Source organism: Bufo bufo, chromosome 3 (assembly GCF_905171765.1).
Source record: "Bufo bufo chromosome 3, aBufBuf1.1, whole genome shotgun sequence".
Classification (NCBI taxonomy): domain Eukaryota; kingdom Metazoa; phylum Chordata; class Amphibia; order Anura; family Bufonidae; genus Bufo; species Bufo bufo.
Window position 1 is genome coordinate 58,603,630 of NC_053391.1, and position 24,516 is coordinate 58,628,145.

Here is a 24,516-nt window from a genome sequence, read left to right on the forward strand (position 1 = left end):
CCTGGGATTTTCCATTTTTGCGTTTTCGTTTTTTACTCCCCGCCTTCCCATAGTCCTAACATTTTTATTTTTTTTCCATTTACATAGCCTTATGAGGGCTTATTTTTTGTGGGACAAGTTGTACTTTCTAATGGCACCATTTACGGTTGCATACCATGTAGTAGGAAGCAGGAAAAAAATTCCAAATGGGGTAGAATTGGGAGAAAACGCAACTCTGATAATGTTTTTTTATTTTTTACACTGTACACTATGCGGTAAAATTGACCTGTTATCTTCATTCTCCAGGTCAGTACAGTTCCAACGATACCACACTTGTATAATTTTTTAATTCTTGCGTTTTAAGACTGAAATTTTTTTTTAAACCTTTGAGGAAAAAAACATTTTTTTTATAACCATATTCTGACCCCTATAACTTTTTTGTAGCTATGTGTACGAGGCTGTGTGAGGAATATTTTTTTGTGGGACAATCTGTTCTTTTCAGTGATACCAATTTTAAGTGTGTGCAACTTTTTGATCACTTTTTATTAAAAAATGATTGGGTAGTTAAAGTGACAAAAAATGGCAAATTGGCTGTTTTTATTTTTTTTCCCGCTATGCCATATGCCATTAATATTTTTATATTTTAATAGTATGGGCATTTTCGCACGCGGCGATGCCCATGATGTTTTTTTTATTTTTATTGGTTAAGTATTTTTATTTTAAAGAAAGGGGGGTGATTTTAACTTTTTTATTTTTTTTATTTTTTTTTATATTTGCAAAACCTTTTTATTTTCCCCTTTTTTTAAGTCACCTTGGGTGAAAATAACTGGCAATCATTTGATTGCCCAAACTATTCAGTGATGGCTAAATAGCCATCATTGAAGACTTCATTTGCACTACATCAATACAAGTCTGCCACCTAGTGGCCTGTATTGATATATACATCTAATTGACTCTGAAGCCTACGTGAGGCTTCGGTCAATTAGCGCAAGGTAACAGGTTCCCCGATCTCATCCGCGCGACTTCCGGTCTGCACAGATTCCATAGTCACATTTGGCTGATGCTGAAAAAGATGGACTTGGCAGTGAACCACTCGGTTGTGGTCTCCTCTCAATAGCACATTGTTAGTGAAAGTAGAAAACTCATGATAGGTTTAATGTCTTAGAACCTGGTTAGAGAAAGCAAGAATGAAAGCATTTCATGGTAGCTTTTCTCCATCTTAGAGTTCCTGGCTTTATTCATTGTATATGCATATGTATCAGTTTTTAAGGGATGCTTCATTAGGCTACTTTCACACTGGCGTTTCTGGGTCCGCTTGTGAGATCCGTTTCAGGGATCTCACAAGCGGCCCAAAACGGATCAGTTCAGCCCCAATGCATTCTGAATGGATAAGGATCCGTTCAGAATGCATAAATTTGGCTTCGTTTGGCCTCCGTTGCGTTTTTTAGATGGTCACTAAAACGCAGCTCGCAGCGTTTTTGTAATCGTCTGACTTTGCGGAACCTAACGGATCCGTCTAGACTTACAATGTAAGTCAATGGGGACGGATCCGTTTTTCACTGACACAAATGGTGCAATTTTGACTTAGACTTTTTTTTTAATGAATAATGCAAACGGATCCGTTATTAACGGATACATTATTCGTGCGGATCCGTCTGTGCAGATACAAGGCGGATCCGCACAAAACGCGAGTGTGAAAGTAGCCTTAGAAAGAGAATTTTTATTTAAACTTACTATTCCTAGGGAACAATTTTTTTTATCATTTCTGGCTGTTTTTATTTTTTTTATTTTGTTCAGTTCTACGTCAATGAAAATTAAATACAAAATATTGTTCTTTTGTAGCAGTCAGTGCAGAGAGATAAAACTATATAGAAAGGTAATCTATTGTACATTTACTGCTGCTGTGAGAGGAATATGTCATATGCGAGGTGATTCTTATTATAATACTAGATGTAGAATTGGGATGACAGTATGACAGCTCTATTGTTCTCTTTATAGTTGTAGGTAAAGATGCCCACAGAAAAGCTTTAGATTGATAATGTGTAATGTGTGATGCTCTAATTGATTCATCACAGAGGGTCGCACTGATGGTCTGAATGTGAGAGCTTGCTGTGCTAAGAGGAAGTTAAAGAACCAGAACATAAAAAAGCAGAATACAATACATTAAGTGAATTATATCAAGAAAACCATCCACACATTTTATAACCGTCTAGTTTTACAGTATAGCAACATACTATTGTATTGTATTTTTACAGTCTCTGCTCTTTTAGAGCCGTAGCTGTAGAGAATGTAGAGGTTGCAGTCGCACCGGAGACCTTCTGTTCCACTGTAACAGACAGTGGATGTGGATCCACTCTACCAACCAACCAGTTTGGCTTTGAGCTAGACCTAAGGGTGTTATCCTGGCAGTCCCCTGATTTTTTACCTTTTAGTTTCTGTATGCACAGGGGGGCCATCGGTCCACTACCTGGTGTAGCTAGTAATCAGGTCACTACATAGCCAGACAGAATGAAAAGCATACATTCACAAGGACTAACAAGTTAAAATACTCCCTTGGAGAAGATAGTGTTCAGGTGTGCTAGCCCTCTACGGGCCAGGAAGCGCACACGAGAGTGCCCGATGGGAGAGAGAAAGAGAACTGGCAGTCAGGATAGAGTATCCAATGCCAAATACAGTACCCCAGCAGCTAGCCCTTTTACTGGAAAGCAAGCAGGGCAACAGAATGGTGAGTGATGCAGTATCTGTGTCGCCCCGGATGGAAGAACGGCAGCGGTTATGGAGCGCCACTGTGACACAAATATGAAGATACAGGTGTTTTAAATGACGTGCAGTATACTGTTGTGGAGCCCGAATGCACATTTTTCATCAGGTCAAAGGAGTTTCAAACTACATCTCTGCATTAATTACTAGCTGCCGCCTTTGCATGTTTTGATCTTATATTTTGAATTACAGTTGTGCTTGTTTTTACAAAATATTTTGTTAAAATCTGAAAATAAATAAATATGTAAACATAAAAATATTCAAATAAACAAGGAAAATGTAAAAAAAGATACAAATTCTAAAAATAAATATACTGTTGTCCAGTAAGAATGGATCATAAAAATGTGCCCAAATAGCTAATTGCACAAAAAAAAAGAAGAAAACTAAAATAAAGGAAAAGCTTTTAGCGTGGGTTTTTCCCATTGTCACTGTTCAGGCATATGCACACATTACTACATCAAATTAAATTAAATTCGATTTTTTTCACCTATCAGGGCATGCACCAGGGATGCGGTCCCATGCATATACAGTAGGTAGCATTTCCATTTTGGCAGAGATATGAATTAATTTAAAATTGAATAAATACAACTTTTTGACAAATGAATGAATTGTAAATTAGAACATTTCAAAATTAATGTTGCAAACCGATAATGAATTCATGTTTATCTAGTGTGTTATTATAATCTCATCTAATTCACGAACCATATAAAATATGGCACTCCAGTCTCATTACAATTTAAAACAAAACAAAGTTACTGCAGTGATTTTAATTTAAATTTATACTTTTCAAATTTCTTTTTTCCATTTAAATTAATATACATTGGAGATCGTGGACAGAATACCAGGCAGAAGGATGACAATTTATGTAAGGTGAATTTCCCCTTTTTATCATCATAGTTTTAGATAAAAAAAAATCTGTGCACATTAATTTCTTATATCTTCATAGTGGATCACAGTACTGTTTTTCTAAAACAGATTTTGGACACATATTGTATAAGTAAGATTTTTTATCTTTCCTCGTAGAAACCCAAAATGGTTGCATTACTGTAAGTCATCGTAAAGCAATGTTTTTAATCGGTTCTTCCCCTTTATCTTCATGAAGTTATTTAGTGATGTTTATACCTGGCCACATTTCTGCAGTATGAGGTAACTGTACATGCGTAAGGACCTTTAGGTGGGGCTAGGATGGGCCAGGTGAGTAGAAAACACTTAGTTTTGGAACAGAGGAGCTCAGCTCCATTGAAGACATTGTCAGGGTAATAAGTATTGCTACCATCCCCTCTCCTTGTATCATATGGGCATCAGCCGAGTGCCATGTTGGGAGCTGGTTGACCTGGAGATCGCCCATCTGTCTCATGACTTACGGTGACTTTTACTTTATCTTTGTATATCTTTGTGTATATATATATATCTTTTATCATAGTTTAGTAAACTCATTATCCACCTACGTCATGTTGTCTTGTATTTCCCGGACTTCTGATCTCACTATAATACAGTTATTATTTATCCTATTGCGACATCACATACATACATTGCTCGTGTCCCTGCTCAATAAAGTAACTCCTCCAATGTAAACCATTGCATCAATCCTGTGTCATACATAGGAAAAGGTTAGGATGTAGGGGTACTGCGCTAGAGGGGTAGATGTTATAGCAGTAGCGAACTAGAGAAGCAGAATCGTACTTTGGGCTAAAAAGACAATGGCATAGAAAGGGGAAGGATCCACTAACATGGGGTAGAGTTTGGGCATGTTGTTGTATCATGAAAATGGAAATCGGACTACAGTAAAGATGTATTGAGAAATTAATTAGTGCAAAGTTTTAATCCAGTTTACAGTAGGTATTCAGTGGTGGACATTATATTTAATATTGTTCTGATAAATAAAAAGTCATTGTACTCACACTTCTGTATTTAACAACATAATTTAAAATTGGGGCGCCCCCGTCATCTTGCTTTTTTATGCTTAGCTTGAAGCTCTTGCCTGCACCTGGCTGTCCATGAATAGATGGTGGACCTGGTTCACCTAAAATAAAATACACAAATATATCAATTTGTATAATTATATCTTTAATGATGACATCTTCTCATTGATAACTTCATCGAGCGAAACCACTTTATTTTTGCTCTTAGCATGTTGATAAGCCATATGTTGGCACAGCAGTACATTTTTGCAGAGCCACTTGGTGTCTGCCATAAAGAGATCCATGGCCAACATCTATCAATAGTGGCTTTTTTGTGTAGGACTGATTTTCTTCTGTAACTTTTTTATAACACCTAATTGTTGTCCTATGCAGGGGCGGATTGGCCATAGACCTTACAGGGAAATGTCCCAGTGGGCCGATGCCCAAGAAGCCGTCTGAGCCCTCCTCACAGCCGGCCACTGGAAGTTTTTGGGGATGTAGTTTGTGCTGATGGGGGCAGTATTTTGTGAGGGACTGAGGTATTTGGCTCTGTTGGGGTGGTATAAATGTGCCATAATATGGTATTGATGGCCCTGCCTTCCATCAATTTGGACAGACTACAAAATGGGGCCACTTTTAGTATTTTTTCCGGGGCCACTTTTAGTATTTTTTCCAGGGCCACTTTAATTTCCCAATCCGCCACTGGTCCTATTCCATTTATTTTTGAAAGGGTTTAGGTATTGCTTTAGTCTTTTGGTTTATATTCTATGTCAATCAGCTGGGGGCATGCAGATGCAAATTTTTTTTATTTATTTTTTAAAGTTACATTCTTGAAATATTGTTTGGTTATGAAACATCTGTACACAACCATCGCCACTTGGCTGACATGAATCACAAGTGGTGCAAATAATTAAGGGGTTGGCCCATCTCAAACATTGGTGGCATAGTAACATAGTTTATAAGGCTGAAAAAAGACATCCATCCATCCAGTTCAGCCTCTTATCCTGCAAGTTGATCAAGAGGAAGGCAAAAAACTCCTGTGAGGTAGAAGCCAATTTTCCTCACTTTAGGGGGAAAAATTCCTTCATGACTCAGGCATCAGAATAACTCCCTGGATCACTAACCCATCTCTAGTAGCTATAGCCTGTAATATTATTACACTCCAGGAATACATCCAGGCCCCTCTTGAACTTTTTTAGTGAACTTACCATCACCACCTCCTCAGTCAGAGAGTTCCATAGTCTCACTGCTCTTACCGTAAAGAATCCTCTTCCATGTTTGTGTACAAACCTTCTTTCCTCCAGATGCAGAGGATGTCCCCTTGTCATAAATAGATGATGGGATAAAAAGATGATGGGAGAGATCTCTGTACTGACCCCTGATATATTTATGCATAGTTATTAGATCTCCCCTCAGTCGCCTTTTTTCTAAAGTGAATAACCCTAATTTTGATAATCTTTCAGGGTAATGTAGTCCACCCATTCCAGTTATTACTTTAGTTGCCCTCCTCTGAACCCTCTCCAGCTCTGCTATGTCTGCCTTGTTCACAGGAGCCCAGAACTGTACACAGTACTCCATGTGTGGTCTGACTAGTGATTTGCAAAGTGGTAGGACTATGTTCTCATCACGGGCATCTATGCCCCTTTTGATGCAACCCATTATCTTATTGGACTTGGCAGCAGCTGCCTGATATTGGTTTCTACAGCTTAGTTTATTGTTCACCAAAATTCCTCGGTCCTTTTCCATGTCAGTGTTACCCAGTGTCTTATAATTTAGTATGTACTGGTGACGTGCATTATTCCTTCCCACGTGCATAACCATACATTTGTCAGTGTTAAACCTCATCTGCCACTTCTCTGTCCAAGCATCCAATCTATCCAGATCCGTCTGCAGCCATTCACTGTCCTCCTCCATGTTAATTACTTTACACAATTTAGTGTCATCTGCAAAAATTTATATTTTACTGTGCAAGCCTTCTATAAGATCATTAATACATATATTGAAGAGAATAGGGCCCAATACTGACCTCTGTGGTACCCCACTAGTGACAGTGACCCAATCTGAGTGTGTACCGTTAATAACCACACTCTGTTTTCTATCACTGAGCCATTTACTTACCCACATACAGACATTTTCTCTCAGTCCAAGCATTCTCATTTTATATACTAACTTTTTACACGGTACAGTGTCAAATGCTTTGGAGAAGTCCAGATATACAACATCCATTGATTTGCCGCTGTCAAGTCTAGAACTTATCTCCTCATAGAAAGTGATTAAATTAGTTTGACATGACCAAAACTTACCGGCCTATAGTTTCTGAGCACTGTTTTTGGACCCTTTTTGAATATTGGCACCACATTTGCTATGCGCCAATCCTGTGGAACACTCCCTGTAATTATAGAGTCCTTAAATATCAGAAATAAGGGTCTGGCTATGACATTACTTAATTCTCTTAGGATACGGGGGTGTATGCCATCTGGTCCCAGCTATTTGTCTATTTTACTCTTTTTAAGATGCCGCTGTACTTCTTTCTAGGTCAGACAGGGCACATTTAATGGGGAATTAACTTTTACATTCTGCATTTCATCTGACAGTTTATTTTCTTCAGTGAATACAGTGGAGAAAAAAAATATTTAATAGCTTTGCTTTCTCCTCATCGCTCTCTGCAACTCGCCCACTCATTACTCTGTAAAGGGCCGACACCTTCAGATTTATACTTTTTACCATTTATATATCAATAGTAAACAACACCAATTTCTGATAGGTGCGGGTTTCTGGGGGAGTCCCATAGAAATTAATGGAGGGCGGCTGCGTATGAGCAGTCCACTCTCACGTTGCAGGCTCCGTTCTAGAGATAGGTGCGTGTCCCAGAGGTGGAATCCACACCTATCAGACACTGGTGGCATATTCTATCAATATGCCACCAGCATTTTAATGCAGTGCTCCTCAACTCCAGTCCTCAGAGACCACCTGCCGGTTATGATTTAAGAATATCCCAAAGAATAAAGACCTGTGGTAAGTCCTGATGTATTAACACTAATTGTATCACCTGCTCAATATTAAGGAGATCCTGAAAACATGACTGGCAGGTTGGCCCTGAGGACTGGAGTTGAGGAGCTCTGTTTTAATGTCCTTATTTTCATCACAAATGGTGCATGAAACTTAAGACATGTGGTCTAATGTATTTTGATGAACCCACTGCTATTCTAATATGTTGAAAACAATAAAGAAATACGGTAATAGTTTCTATATGTCCGATTAGGGCTAATGGATATCATAGGGGTATCCCACTTCGAACATCCTATATATTAGCCAGAGCGGAAGCCCGCTCTATGGTCGGACATACATTTGAATGAGCAGCACACAAAACTACACTACTCCTGCAGTGGCCACTACAATGGAAAATATATGGATAGTCTTCAGATATCGATACCAGTAAACATTTTTGAGCTAAAACTGCCTCCATAAAATCAGATCACTGTATGTCTTTGTGTGTATGTATTTGTGCATCATAAAGCAGTGATATGTGCTCAGTACAGTAGCAATATAGAAGTGTGTATTATAGCAGTACTATGTACAGTATGTGTGTGGTATAATATATGTGTGCGGTATATCAATAGAATGCATGTGTGTGGTATATTTATGTTTGCAATTAGTGTTGAATAAAGTGAAGTATCTGAAGCGGAGTCCGGTGCGAGGTTTAGGAAAAAGTAGACTCAACATGAATACCAATGCCCTTGTGCTTCATGGTAATGAATCAGTTTTTCCTAAAATGTCAGCTACACGTGTTACAAAGTGAAAGTAAGAAGCCAGGGAATGTGAGATCACCCATAATGCCTTGCCATCCCCTGTGATGTCACAGCCCTATAAAACCCTCATCCCACATTGTGTCTGCCATTTTCCTGTGTGCTGAGCATAAGGAGAGACGTGGCAAGCACTTCCGTGTTAGGGACAGCATTGCTGCAATACGACCAGACTGTTACGACCGTCTGGTCGTAACCTTAATAATTACCAAAATACCACTAGGTTTAAAGTAGGGAGGGATCCCGGACCTTATGAAGGGATCCACATGAGATTATGGTAATCCCTGTTGTGGATCCCTCAATTTTATTGCTTTGAGGAAGGTTTTTCCACCTCAATTAGTGTTGAGCGCGAATATTCAAATTCTGAATATTTATTGCGAATATCGCAACTTCAAAAATTTGTCAAGCAACTTAAGCAGGGAGGAATCATGACTTCAGATGAAAAAAAATGATGAATATTCTTAAAAATTAATATATAGCACTATATCGAATATAGTGCTATATATTCCTTTTTGACCCACACCTGTATTGATCTCGTAATATTCGCATATTACGCGATCATTACATTGCCGATTTTTCAAGTAAAAAAAGTATATTCCACAAAATATTTGCGAAATATCGCAAATTCGAATATGACCCCTGCCGCTCATCACTAACCTCAATTCTATGTACCATCTCTGGTACGATCACATAGGGGGACAGGGACTGCTGCATACACGTTCCGGCTCCCGTGATCCCCGCCAGGGGGAGCCGGAGCACACCCAGATGACCACAGCATCTGAAGGGTTAAAAGTCTGCAACAAGCCTTACCACCGGTCACAGACACCCGGCGGCCATGGCGCCCGCTGCACATGCCAGACTGTGCCGTAAATTTACTGTTTGGCTGTGGGGAAAGGGTTAACCTCTAAGCCTTCACACATAGATCGGGCCAACAAATGAGAAGACTATGCTTAGACAGAGTGGCCTGGGTATACCTGAGTTATAGAGATTTGTGACAAATTAATTTGGAACAAATAAAATTTCTTAGCGAACTTTGGCGAATCGGCTGATTCAAACTTTTCAAAACTTTGCTCATCTCCATTTGTAATATATCACCACTATGTTTGGCATGTATTATTGGTAATCAAAATGTCATCTGTAGTCCTATCTATGTAAATCGGAATGCACTGTAACAGTTTTTTACTGTACAATGGAATGTTACTTCAAAATGTTTCCTCCTAGACATTCCACCATCAATTGTGAGTTGTATTATTGCAAAGTTGAAGTGTTCTGGAAAAACACACTCTATAATCTTGTACAAAGCCTTCCCAGAAGTGTCGTAGATGCTCAATTACAAAGGGTGGGGGGGGGGGGGCAATGCCATTTAAATGCCTACAGATTTAGAATGAGATGTCCTAAAACCTCCTGTAGGTGTAATGTGTAGGTGCTTCACTATTTTTATCCATGCATGTAGTATATAGTGTTGGGCGCGAATATTCAAAACACAAATTTTAATTGCGTACATCGCCACTTCGAGAATTTGCGAAGATTTAGAATATAGTGCTATATATTCGTATTCACGAATATTCTAGATTTTTTTTTTCATCAGTAACCTCCCTTCTTGCTTGTGGGCCAATGAGAAGGCTGCAATGTCTTTGTCTGAGCTTAGCAACATCCCTAGCAACCAATAGGAAAGTTTCCTACCCCTTACTATATAAGAACCTCCCCAGCAGCCATTTTCTGCAGTTTTTTACATAGTTCTGTGATGTCACAAGTTTACAACAATACTTAGTGCATCAATCAGTAATATGTAGTCAGACCTGCTAAAATGTGAAGTTGCACGTATTGCGCAAAAATATGCGCATCATTAATTGCCGATTTGCGCATTCGCGAATATATTGGAGCACTCTATCTGCATATAAAGCTACTGTAATGTTCTGCCGTGCCAACAATTTTCTCCAGTCTCAGGAAACTTCTAGCAGCTTGAAAAATGTAGCAACAGTGACCCACACCTGTATTGCACACACAATACGCGCATATTACATTGCCGGTTTTCGCAATCCAAAAAATTCTAAAATTCGCGAATATATGACAAATATTTGCCCAAATACTCGCGAAATATCGTGAATTCGAATATTGCCCCTGCTGCTCATCACTAGTAGTATACAGGTTTCCCAAAATACAATCATACTGTATAATATATTAAATAAAGATAACGGCAACATATACAACCCTGGATGCTGGAACTTCTTTTCTGTGTTTGCACCAAGGACTTGTCCGGTCGGTTCCACGCAGTGGGATCGTATGGTGAGCTGGAATGTAATCTGTTTATTGACCATGTCACACCAACACCTGAAGACACCGGTGTGCACATGGCCAGTGCACGAAGCATTGCGGACCGATATTTGCGGTCCTTACCACGGGCACAGAGTCATTCCGCTCGTGTTCATGAGCCCTTACCCTGTCGACTGTCAGGCTTAAACCGAATACATAACTGTGATAGGATAGGACCTGTCAGCCAGCCAAACCATTGTAAAAGGGAATCAGCGACCTCCCTATCCAGCTGTTTGCATATGCACATAGCTGGGGTTCATCTGATTAAAATGCTCTCTTTTTTCCTTTGTCGATTGAAGTCTGTGTTCTTGAGTTATGATACTGTACATTTTCTTACTATAATATAATATAATATATTAATTCCCAACTGCCCTTAAGCGGGAGATGAGCAAAACCCTTGTGATAAACGTGTAGGTTTATTGTCTGATTTTTGATGTATCCTATGCTTTTCAAAACTTAAAAGGATTATTCCCAATTTTTTTCCAGTAGTAAAAATAGGGCTGAGCTGCAGTACAAGACACAAGTTTTTGGAGAAGAAATAATGGAAAGTCTATTTAGGCTAAGTCTACACGACGACATTTGTTGCGCGACATTTTGTCGCACCAATGTCGCGCGACAATTTTTATAATTTTTATATAATTTTATATTTTTCTTTTTTTTTATGCCCCTCCCCCTTCATGTGATTAAGCACTTTAAACAGTGATAATGTTGAAAATATTCCTACTGGGACAATGCTGTGCTCCCTGGTGCAATTATGTTGTGGGCACTTACCGGATCATATGCTGTAGATTCAGCATCTGATCCTAGCCCGGTTACAACCCACCATGTACATGTTTTAAACATTATCACTGTTAAAGTGCTTAATCACACAAGACCATTAAAAAATAACAAATAAAAAAGTGGATAACCCCTTTAATAAACACTGAAGACGAGGGGGAGTCTGGCCCCTAATGGGTAGTTGGATAACAGGCAAGTAGGTAGGTGTATGTTCAATAATAAATAGACTTTCCATTATTTCTTCTCCAAAAACTAGAAGGATTTGTATAAGATAAGAAAAATAGGTTGGTTTTTCCCAGAAAACACACCACAGTATTACATGGGTTGTGTCTGGTACTGCAGCTCAGCCTCATTTTTACTACTGGAAATAAACTGCAGTACCAGAAATAACCCATGGAGCAAAGGGGCGCTATTTCCGTAAAAACATCCTAACTCTTTTATCTGGCTTCATTGGACCCATGGAATGTGAAAATAATGTCTCCTCTTCAGGTATAATAGGTTTACATTCAAGCAGATGAGGAAACCTATGGAGCATGTCCTTGACGGCAAAGTTAAGCTATAAATGTGATATATTTATGGTGAAACAATTCCAAACTGACTTTTAATAAAAATTTCTAACAGATACAGTTTCAAAAGTTAGGGAAAAGCAAGGACATGTTACACTGCTAAATGCTCTAATTGATCTAATCCTGTTATTGAAAAACTCTGTCTAGTTTTCTGTTCCGTAAGTTTGAATTATTGGCTCCATTGTAATTGTCCAGAAAGCTTTACGTTAGACAATGGCATAGAGGTGATTGTGCTGTGTACAACAGCAGACGGACTGTAATTAGTCGCACTGTCTCTGCGCTCTTTAAATTACATAGTGACCAGCTGGCACAAAAACCTACAAAATGCTGCTTTGTAGTTTTTCTTTTTCTCAGCAGTTATTAAAATAATTCTACATCAATAGTGAAAACATAGACTTCAAAGAAGTACAGTTAAAGGGGTTGTCCGAGTTATAAAATAGAAATATATAGCACTGTAAATCTGATCGGCAGAAATAAGCTAAGCAAGTTTTAGGCAAAAAAATATATACAGTGGAATGTGAAAGTTTGGGCAACCTTGTTAATCGTCATGATTTTCCTGTATAAATCGTTGGTTGTTACGATAAAAAAATGTCAGTTAAATATATCATATAGGAGACACACACAGTGATATTTGAGAAGTGAAATGAAGTTTATTGGATTTACAGAAAGTGTGCTATAATTGTTTAAACAAAATTAGGCAGGTGCATAAATTTGGGCACTGTTGTCATTTTATTGATTCCAAAACCTTTAGAACTAATTATTGGAACTCAAATTGGCTTGGTAAGCTCAGTGACCCCTGACCTACATACACAGGTGAATCCAATTATGAGAAAGAGTATTTAACAGGGTCAATTGTAAGTTTCCCTCCTCTTTAAATTTTCTCTGAAGAGTAGCAACATGGGGGTCTCAAAACAACTCTAAAATGACCTGAAGACAAAGATTGTTCACCATCATGGTTTAGGGGAAGGATACAGAAAGCTGTCTCAGAGATTTCAGCTGTCTGTTTCCACAGTTAGGAACATATTGAGGAAATGGAAGACCACAGGCTCAGTTCAAGTTAAGGCTCGAAATGGCAGACCAAGAGAAATCTCGGATAGACAGAAGCAACGAATGGTGAGAACAGTCAGAGTCAACCCACAGACCAGCACCAAAGACCTACAACATCATCTTGCTGCAGATGGAGTCACTGTGCATCGTTCAACCATTCGGCGCACTTTACACAAGGAGATGCTGTATGTGAGAGTGATGCAGAGGAAGCCTTTTCTCCACCCACAGCACAAAAAGTGCCGCTTGAGGTGGGCTAAAGCACATTTGGACAAGCCAGCTTCATTTTGGAATAAGGTGCTGTGGACTGATGAAACTAAAATTTAGTTATTTGGCCATAACAAGGGGCGTTATGCATGGAGGAAAAAGAACACAGCATTCCAAGAAAAACACCTGCTACCTACAGTAAAATATGGTGGTTGTTCCATCATGCTGTGGGGCTGTGTGGCCAGTGCAGGGACTGGGAATCTTGTCAAAGTTGAGGGACGCATGGATTCCACTCAGTATCAGCAGATTCTGGAGACTAATGTCCAGGAATCAGTGACAAAGCTGAAGCTGCGCCGGGGCTGGATCTTTCAACAAGACAACGACCCTAAACACTGCTCAAAATCCACTAAGGCATTTATGCAGAGGAACAAGTACAACGTTCTGGAATGGCCATCTCAGTCCCCAGACCTAAATATAATTGAACATCTGTGGTGTGACTTAAAGAGAGCTGTCCATGCTCGGAAGCAGGGCCGTTTCTTGGGGCGGGCGGGCCGGGCAGCCGCCCGGGGCGCTGTCAGAAGGGGGGCGCCGGCGGGGCACAGCAGGAGATGAGCGCTGCGCTTCCATTGTGGAAGCGCTCACTCATCTCCAAAGTCATCTCATCTGTATCGCCGTCCTCAGGACGGCGATACAAATGTCTGTAATGCGGCAGGGCAGGGAGAGGTGTGTCCCCTCCCTGTTCCTCTGATAGGCTGCCAGCACTAGGCCAGCAGCCTATCAGAGGCCGGTCGCGGCGGCGATGACGTCATCGCGCCGCCAGGGCCAGCGAGGGACACATCCCGGAAGAGGCCTGCATCGCATCCTGGAGGAGGTAAGTATAAGTTTATTATTAATTTTTTTATATGTAAAAATCACAATCCTGGCACATAAGGGGGGCTGCTGGGCTGGCACAGACATAAGGGGGGCTGCTGGCACATAAGGGGGGATACTGGCTACTGGCACATAAAGGGGGCTGCTGGCACATAAGGGGGGCTGCTGGGCTGGAACAGACATAAGGGGGGCTGCTGGCACATATGGGGGGCTACTGGCTACTGGCACATAAGGGGGGCTACTGGCAAATAAGGGGGGCTTCTGGCACAGACAGGAGGCTGCTGGCACAGACATAAGGGGGGCTGCTGGCACATAAGGGGGGCTACTGGCTACTGGCACATATGGGGGTCTACTGGCAAATAAGGGATAAGGGGGGCTACTGGCACATAAGGGGGGCTACTGGCACATAAGGGGGGCCACTGGCACATGATAGGAGGCTACTGGCACATAAGGGGGGGCTACTGGCACATGATAGGGGGGCTACTGGCACATGATAGGGGGGCTACTGGCCCTTGATAGGGGGGCTACTGGCACATGATAGGGGGGCTACTGGCCCTTGATAGGGGGGCTACTGGCACATGATAGGGGGCTACTGGCACATGATAGGGGGGCTACTGGCACTTGATAGGGGGGCTACTGGCACATGATAAGGGGGCTACTGGCACATGATAGGGGGGCTACTGGCACATGATAGGGGGGCACTCAGGCTACTGGCACATGATGGTGGGGGGCTCTTATTACTGGCACATGATTGGGGGGCATCTATGGGGGCACATCTTACTGGCACATGATTTGGGGGCACATCTTACTGGTACATGATTGGGGGGCATCTATTGGGGCACTTATTACTGGCACATTATTGGGTGGCACTATAGGGACATCTATATAGGCTGAAAAGAAGGGGTATTTTATATGGGGGCTCTGTATAGGGGCATTTTATACTGGGACACATTATGGTGGGTACTATGGGGAAGGGGGGAGAGGAGCACTATGGGGTCATCTACGGGGGCACTGAGAAGGGGTATTTTATATTGGCACATTATGGGAACATTAGCTCAACTGGGGGCATTACAAGGGGGTATGTTTTGCACATTATAAGGAGAATTATTACTACTGGGGGGGCATTATGGTGGGCTTTATTACTCCCCCATGGTATGACCCCCTAGTAGCAGCACCAGCCTCTCTCTGCTCTGCTATCCCTCTGCCCCTTCTCCAAATCCTTATTATGAAATCTTTCTCATTAGGATAAAACCCATCAGCTCCGCCGAGCCCCCGGCCAAAGTGTGGAAGTGGCGTCCGAGATCCCCAAGGGCCAAGCCAAGTAATTGTAAGTTTTCATGTGAAATATATTTATGTTATACACACATAGCCTACACTGTGCCACACAATATACAGTATACCTCTACACTATGTAGGGGTTAGGCTCCATTTCACACGTCCGCAAAATGGGTCCGCATCCGTTCCGCAATTTTGCGGAACGGGTGCGGACCCATTCATTCTCTATGGGGACGAAATGGATGCGGACAGCACACAGTGTGCTGTCTGCATCCGCAATTGCGGAGCGCAGCCCCGATCTTCGGGTCCGCAGCTCCGCAAAAGATAGAGCATGTCCTATTCTTGTCAGCAGCTGCGGACAAGAATAGGCATTTCTATAGGGGTGTCGGGCGGGTGTGTTGTGGACCCGCAATTTGCATAAAAAATAAATAAATATATATATATATATATGGTGAGACGGTTGCAAGTACTCTTCTGATATGATTTTATCGAGCAGTTTTTTTTTTGGGGGGGAGTTTTTTTGACACTCGCCCTGAGAGAAATTTTACCTAGAAACTGCACTGCTCGGAAGCCATCAAACCTGAATGAACTAAAGATGTTTTGTAAAGAGGAATGGTCCAAAATACCTTCAACCAGAATCCAGACTCTCCTTGGAACCTACAGGAAGCGTTTAGAGGCTGTAATTTCTGCAAAAGTAGGATCTATTAAATATTGATTTCATTTCTTTTTTGTGGTGCCCAAATTTATGCACCTGCCTAATTTTCTTTAAACAATTATAGCACACTTTCTGTAAATCCAATAAACTTCATTTCACTTCTCAAATATCACTGTGTGTGTCTCCTATATGATATATTTAACGGACATTTTTTATCGTAACAACCAACGATTTATACAGGAAAATCATGACGATTAACAAGGTTGCCCAAACTTTCACATCCTACTGTATTTCCTAATTTCCCTGATTCTCTTCTGGCCCTTTGTTTACCTGCAATAACAAAAATCTCTGCCCCTCCCCCTGCTCTACAAAGGGAGTGAATATAAGTGCTGCCCTGAGTGACATGTCTGCCTGCTGGGAGACTCTGCAGCATGTTGTATTTGTAGTACTACAAGTCCCAGCTGTACAATGACACTGCTGATACACACAGGATCTTACCCCTACCTTTTCTTGTGCAATGCTCTGCAGAACGCCTTTGTCAGCTCCTGTGCCCAGCATTTGTCTCCTCACTGCCTGCAGCTACTCAGTAAAGCCTTCAGCACTGAGTCTGTGCAGCTGAAGGGGTTGATGTTTTTCCTCAAGAATCCAGAGAGCAATAAGCAGCAGCCGGCAGTGCAGGGGGGCGTGGACAGCACAGTGACGTCTGGTGTACAGACACATATCTGCTCTCTCAGGATTGTGCACGAAACATCATCGGAGCATGGAGAGAGTCTGACATCACAGGTCATGTGACCCTCAGTGAAATCTGAGAAAGCAGCAACTGGAGATAAAGCTTTAACTGCCACCAGTAATATGGTCTGTTAGAAGCTGTGGCAGTTACAGGGAGACAGCTGTACTGGGTCAGGTACTGGCAAAGCAGTGAGGGAGGGGCTGGCCACAGAAAGGAGAGGAGCTCAGGTGCAACAAGTATAATGGTGATGCCCTCATTGCACCAAAGGTCTGATTTGTATATTAAGAAAATGTACAGTATCATAACTCAAGAACACAGCCTTCAATCGACAAAGGAATTAATAGAGCATTTTAATCAGATGAACCCCAGCTATGTGCATATGAAAACAGCTGGATAGGGAGGTCGCTGATTCCCTTTTACAATGGTTTGGCTGGCTGACAGGTCCTATTCTATCACAGTTATGTATTAGGTTTAAACCTGACAGTTGACAGGGTAAGGGCTTATGCACACGAGCGTAATGACTCAGTGCCCGTGGTAAGGGCGGCAAATATCGGTCCGCAATGCACGTGCACTGGCCATGTGCACACCGGTGTCCTCAGGCGTTGGTGTGACATGGTCAATAAACAGATTACATTCCAGCTCACCATACAATCCCACTGCGTGGAACAGACCGGACAAGTCCTTGGTGAAAACACAGAAAAGACCTAAGGTTATGAGTAAGAACTGCTAAGTTCGAAACATGTTAACCGGGCGGTGGAGGGAGTTGATGTCTGTACAGCTGTATTTTAAACAAAGACAAATAAAGATAACGGCAACATATACAACCCTGGATGCTGGAACTTCGATTCTGTGTTGGTGTGACATGATATTTGCTCAGGAACATTGAACTTTGGGTAAGTTGATGAGTGAGGACTTATCTTGATTTCTTCATGTTTACCCATCTTTTAGATTATACTGTACATGTAGAAAAATATTTCTAGAAACAGCTGGTGGCAAACTCTCCTTTTAAACTTTCATGGGTCCAGACATTATAAATTAAGAATCAGGATACGTAGGGGGTAGTGCAGGGATCTAACTGCACTTACTATTTTCTCCCGCTGTGGCCTTCGTTGTATTCTCCCGCCTGGTATGCTAATTTTAGCATCGGAGCAATGAGGAGGAAACTGAGGGCCAGATTTATCATTACACTTACATCTTACTACACTTATATATTTGTCTAAAGTCACTATTGGTTAAGTTAGATTTATTAATGGTCCTTTAATACTGTGATAAATGTGGTTTGACGGTACCAGTTTATCCTTCAATAAGCGGCTTTACAAAAGTCGCAAGTCTTTACGAAAAAGTCGCATGTTCTATTCAAAAGTCGCAAAAGATAAGCATGGTCCTCACTGGAGTGAAATTGCACAATTTTTTGAGTAATTTTTTGTGACTTTCTAAATTATCTAGAGATTCATTTACATAAGAAAACACGCACACTTTCAGAAAATTGGTGAGCATAGCGCAGAGCCAATAAAATTCACAAATTTTGTGCAGTTTTAGCGATTGCGCAAAAATTTGCGACTTTTTCACTCTATTATTTTGACTTGAGCTAATGATAAATCTGTCCCTGAGTCTTTCTCCATGGCTGTAGCGCTGTCCAATCGCAGCAGAGAGCCAGGGAGCAAAAAAAAAACTCACCTTCTCCCTGGCTGTGACGCTCTGCGCTGCGATTGGACATCACTACAACCAGGGACAAGGAGACACCCACGGAGAAAGACTCAATCTCCTCCTCATTGCTCCAATGCTATTAATTAGCATACCAGGTGGGAGAATACAACGGGGGCCACAGCGGGCGAAAGGAGCAGCGCCCAGGAAAAATAGTAAGTGCAGTGAGATCCCTACACTATCCCCTACATAGTAACATAGTAACATAGTATAATAAGGACGAAAAAAATATTTGTCCATCCAGTTCGGCCTGTCATCCTGCAAGTTGATCCAGAGGATACTTACTGTAGTTTATAATGTCTAGACCCATGAAAAGTCCTCTTTAAAGAAGGATCTTTATAGCTGTTATAGTAGGTATATTAATAATTCTGTTTCATTGAATTTATTAATTTTCTCATTGAAATGTATGATTGAATTTAGCACTGGTATTACTATTGCTCTTAACAAAGGGGCGTGCCCCTACACAGTCTGACCATGTTCGGTCAGTGTTGACAATATCATATAGGGCAGGGAAATGTCCTATTGACAAGGGGAATTAAAACATCCATTTCCAGAAGGAATAACACGGGGAGGTTAAATGGAAAAATAATTGTGAAATGTCGCTTCATGGAGAATACAAGTATTTAATAAAATAGGCATGTGAGAAGATTTATGGGTCCTCCTTAAAGGGCATTTGTCAGCAGATTAGTACCAATGACCTGTTGCATGTGTGCTTGGTAGCTGAAGGCGTCTGTGTAGGTCCCATGTTCATATTTAGTGTTAAGAGAAGCAAAGCATTCGAAGCGGAATACGCTCCGAAGTTTAGGAAACCTTAGATTTGCAACGGAGCCGAATTTCCATGTGATTCGTGGTAAATAATCAGTTTTTCCTAAAATGGTGGCTGCACGTGTTACAAAGTGTAATTGCAGCGTCCCACTACGTGTGTGTGGGCCCTGCTTAAAAGTACTTTTTGATCCTAACAATCGCATTGTACAGTATGGTATAACTTTGCATTTGTGTATCTGCTAAATCCCTGTTAACAGGCCTATTAGGTGTAATTTATACATCCCCCCACTAGATGGGGTAAAGTTCAGGTCCTATATATACCCAGGTCAGGCCTAGTTGTGGAGATGAGAAGGGAGATTAGGCAGATTAAGAGTGGAGTTCAGTTGAGACCACAAGTCAGTGTGAATATCAGTGAGTATATTGACACTGAGAGAGTGAAAAGGTGCAGATCCAGCACTTCAGCTCTAAAAAGAAGTTTTAGTCCAGAAAGGGACAAGAGAAAAGGACAGATTCAAATTCATCCAAAGGATAAAAGCCGTAAACCAGGCATAAAGGACCTTTGGGATATTTTAGGTGAAGGATACCATAGCCTCCGGCCACCTCACCAAGATTCCACTGACATTGAAGTGACCCACTGCTCCAAAAAACCAAGAAACCTGACAAGCCTAAAACAGTGGATTTGCAGAATTAACTCTGTACCATCTAGAGACTGCATAATTGTACTGCTGCAACCAAGAGACATCCAAAGTAAAAGTTGTGAGTTGCATCTTACCACTGTCTACCTCATTATTACTACCTATGGTTGTACCACCATTAACGGTACTGGCATCACAACAAAAACCATCAAGGGACTCAGCCGCAACAAGCACCCTAAGCACCCCTAACATCAAGGGCACCTCAACCACCATCTTGGCTGATGATTCCTACCACAGAGCGTGCCCCGGAGGATTTTGTGCTGTCCACCTCAACACTGTGCTGCCAGCCCAGGGAGGCTATCTGCTAACCATGAGTAAACTGATGAACTGTGTGTTATACTATTTAACCCTTCATCGGTCCACCGTGCATCTCACGTGTTGCCCCTGCGACTGGCTGGCTGCATAAGTAAGAAGCCCAGGATCATGAGATCACCCATAATGCCGCCCAGCCAGCCAATCCGCAGATAGCCATCCCCTATAAAACCCCCATCCTACTCGGGGTCCACCATTGTCCTGTGAGCTGAACATACGGAAATGTGGCAAGTAGTGTTGATCAAGCACAATGGAAGTCAACGGGAGAACCCCAGGCACCCCTTGCTCGGAACAGAAGAGTGTGTCTGGCTCGCAAAAAAAGGTTAGAAATTGATGGAAACCCCATGAAAATGGTTTGGAAACAGCATTAAGAGGATAGCTGGATGCATCTTGGACTCCTATTATCTATGACATACAATAGACAACCACACAAAGGCTATATGCCAAAAGCCAGGTATGTGGAAGCCAACAATCTATCCATGAAACAGAAAACAGTCAGCATACCTTACAATGGCAGCCTTGTACACTATGAGACATTCCAAACCAGCTCTCATCTGACTGAGAGCCAGTAAGCCTCAACGTTGCTTTACATCTGTTGGATGGCTTGGGTGGACCTGCGCACCTAGATCTATATCATTAGGGCGACAAAAAGTTTTAATGCTGTTTCCAAACCATTTTGATGGGGTTTCCATCAATTTCTAACCTTTTTTTGTGAACCAGGCACCCTCTCCTTCAGAGCAGGGGGTGCCTGGGGTTCTCCCACTGATTTTCATTGTATTAAATTGTACTCTAGCACCCGCAGTATTCGACCAAGCACTCGGATGTGCCGAGCATAGCGATGCTCGAGCCGAACAGCAGGTCGGCCAAGCATGCTCGCTTAACACTAGTGGTAAGCGCTCATGCACTAGGGACAGTGTTGCTGAAAATAATTAATAGAAGAATATTGGAGAGGGAGACTGCAGGGAGTGTGCTGGGAGATGGCATGGAAAGTGCAGGGACAATTATTTATTTATTCCTACATTTACTTATTCCTACATCAGGCATAAACTAAGATATATAATTCAATGCCAATAAAATGAAAGCCTATATTATTCCAGTGCCAGCGTGCCAACCAATACCATCCAGTCTGCACACCTTAGGGGGGCTGGTCTTAATGATGACCACCCTCATCTTTTGCTAGTTTTACTTCTTCCAAATCATCCTTGAAAATTTCCATAGAAAAGTCAGCGAAATGCAGAGAGAGGAGCAGCTGGTTGTCCCTGATGACACATTCTCATTAATATTAGATGATGTGGAAAAGGAAGAAAATCAGATGGCAGAAGGGCTCCTACCTGGAGGGAGGTAGAGCACTGGGGTTGGAGATGTGGGTATGCCAGAGCTAATTAATATTCTGTTTACTGTCAAATAACCTGCAGGAGATTGCAGACCAGAACAGCAATAATATGCATATTGACATATTGATCCCCCCCCCCACCTAATCAGCCAAACCCCATACTAGCAACAGCCCCTGTTTAATGGTGCTGCGCGGCCATTAACAATGAAGAAGGACTATACAGTGCAGTCTTCATTATTAAATGAAAGGCTAATTGGCCTTGCGGTTCTTCACAGCAGCACGCCCACTTTGTGTGGCTGTACCCTAAGGCAGAGTAGCCTGGTTATAACTGATTTGTAGGGATTTGTGACAAATTAATTTGCAACAAATCAAATTTCTTGGCAAAGTTGCCGAATAAAATTTTTCAAAACTTCATCTCATCTCTTTTTATTTGTGCCAAGATTGGTGAGAAAAATGAAGTTTTAATATATGTAAATGAGCCTCTAGGAGTAATGGGGGCGTTGCTGTTACACCTAAAGGTTCAGCGCCCTCTGCAACTGTTGAACTCTCTCCACTTTGATTGACAGGGCCAGACATGATCATGTTTTCAATGTCTGGCCCTGTCAATCAAAGTGGAGAAGGCTTGGCAGTTGAAGAGAAAGCCAAGCCTCTAGGTGTAATGGCAACAGCCCCGTTTCTCCTAAAAGCTCATTTGCATATATTAAAACATAATTTTTCTCCGCAATGCAGTGACATATGAGATGCCTTCAGTTTCCAAAAGCTCATGCAACGGGACAGCCAGTTTTATAGGTACAAATCTGCTGACAGATGTCCTTTAACATTTAGTTGCTATTTGAAATCCATTCACTAATGTTGAAGAGAGGGCCAGGCACAGAGTAATATTTCCAACACCAACAAAAAATGATCCGTAAGCAATAAAGCATCACAGTTACTGAATAAATCATAATAACTAAAAAGTATATATTGCTGATGTATCATGCAGCATGCAATTCTAGCACTCCAAATGGTTCATGATTTGTAATACGGTACAATCCGAGAGACAATTATTATTATCAAAAAGGTGAATCTTAGAATTTAACATATTTTTTATTATCTATTGATTTATTTAGTTGCTTACGCATTTTCGTATTTTTCTGTTTAATTAATTGACCACATAAAAGAAAACTGCATCACTACAGTGCATAGGACTCAACAGAAATAATAATTCATGTCATCCACTTACGAACAGGAAGCGTCTGGAAAATTTCTATTTTGCTGTATTCTCCTTGTCCTTTGCCATTGACGGCCGCAACCTTGACTTCATATGTTGTGTTGGCTTCTAAATTGTCCAGAACAACAGTCGCTGCAGGAAAGAAAAAAAAAATTATAGCAATAATTGTAATAGCAGTAAAATACATAACAGTAATTCACAAGCCGTCTCATAATTATCACATTCAAATGATGCTGAATCTACTTGTCCTACATTTTCATAGCATAGAAAGAATTTTATTATGCTACTCTTACAGCAAATCAGTGACACGACCTTGATTTCTTTCCACTGAAATATCTATAAGGCACATTAGTCTTTTGGAAGACATTTTATTGTAAATAGATAGCCCTGCCTAGGCTATGCTTAACCTGGGTCCTAGACCTTCATTTAATAATATTGGCCACATCACAGTCTTGTCTCCAAAAAACCATTTCCAGTCCTCCACACTTTGATCCTCTTCTGCATAGCAAAAAAAAAAAAAAAACTTTGTCTAATCCCAACCATCCAAAATTATGGATTCTGGAGAGTAATCTACAAATTCCACTTCCAGGCTAACATTCACAATGTCATTATTGATGGTGTCAGGGATCTCTGCTAGATATGAGTGAATCTTCCAAGATTCAGTTCATTTTGGATTTGTCAATTTTTTTCAAATAGTTTGGTTTGAGTCCGAATCCATTCATTCTGAACCAAAGTTGCTCCAATTGTCCTGCAAATTGGTATATAATCCCTTCTAGTCCTCTAAAACACAGATTTTTTTAATGAAAAGCTCCTATCTTGTTTCATAAATTTTTTACAACTTTTTATTTTATTTTTCCTCGCCCTTCGACTCAGTCTGATACAACGTTAGGTGTAACTGTATCTACTTTTATCGCTGCTGCCGCAAACTGCAATTATTGCTTGGCCGCAACTGACTTCAATTACCTCCTGTCTTATGCGCTGGTCACCGTTTTACAAAATTCATCCAAATCAAGCCAGAAAAGATTCGGGTTTGATACGGTGCCTAAAAAGAAAATATGAGATTTTTGCCTATCCTGACGTGTCAAGTTGGTCAAGGGCTTCGTTGATATAGCAGGCTTTTGATTCATGTGTGAATTATTTTATCAATAACTTAAACATTTAAGGGAAACTGTCAGGAGATTCTTGCTGCCCCAACCATGAGCATCATGAAATATGAAAGGCTCCTCCATTACATACTTTACCCTGAAATCCCACATGTAGGAGCTTATCATGTATCCTGTTACCTATGACAAAAGCAGCATGATTGAAATGACAGTCTCCCTTTTCGAGCACGTTATGGAACTACAAACTGTTTTGCCATCTGCTCTATGCTCACCCCTTGAGTAGACAATTATTATAAATAAATGGCCCCAACATGCTGAGTTAGGCTACTTTCCTACTTGCGGTAGCCTTTTCCAGCAGACTGTCCCGGCGGGAGAACAGCCTGCCGGATCCATGCTATCGCAAGTCCACCGTGCTGGCGGAGGTACTCTCCGGCCTCATTCACTATAATGGGGGCGGGCAGGAGGTCTGGCCGCAGCAAGGCAAACATGCTGAGAGGCGGCAGGACAAAAACCA

General features: G+C 41.3%; 1 protein-coding gene across 2 annotated transcripts in view; it reads right to left on the bottom strand.

Annotated features, from left to right (window-relative positions):
• The window catches only part of NCAM2 (neural cell adhesion molecule 2), a 478,060-nt gene that overhangs the window by 111,648 nt on the left and 341,896 nt on the right, over positions 1 to 24,516 (bottom strand). For both annotated transcript variants that reach the window (XM_040423215.1, XM_040423216.1), the window contains exons 13-14: positions 22,912 to 23,031; positions 4,641 to 4,762 (exon numbers count right to left, since the gene is read on the bottom strand). In XM_040423215.1, the coding sequence (XP_040279149.1) occupies positions 4,641 to 4,762; positions 22,912 to 23,031 (242 nt within the window). The remainder of the gene's footprint in view (positions 1 to 4,640; positions 4,763 to 22,911; positions 23,032 to 24,516) is intronic.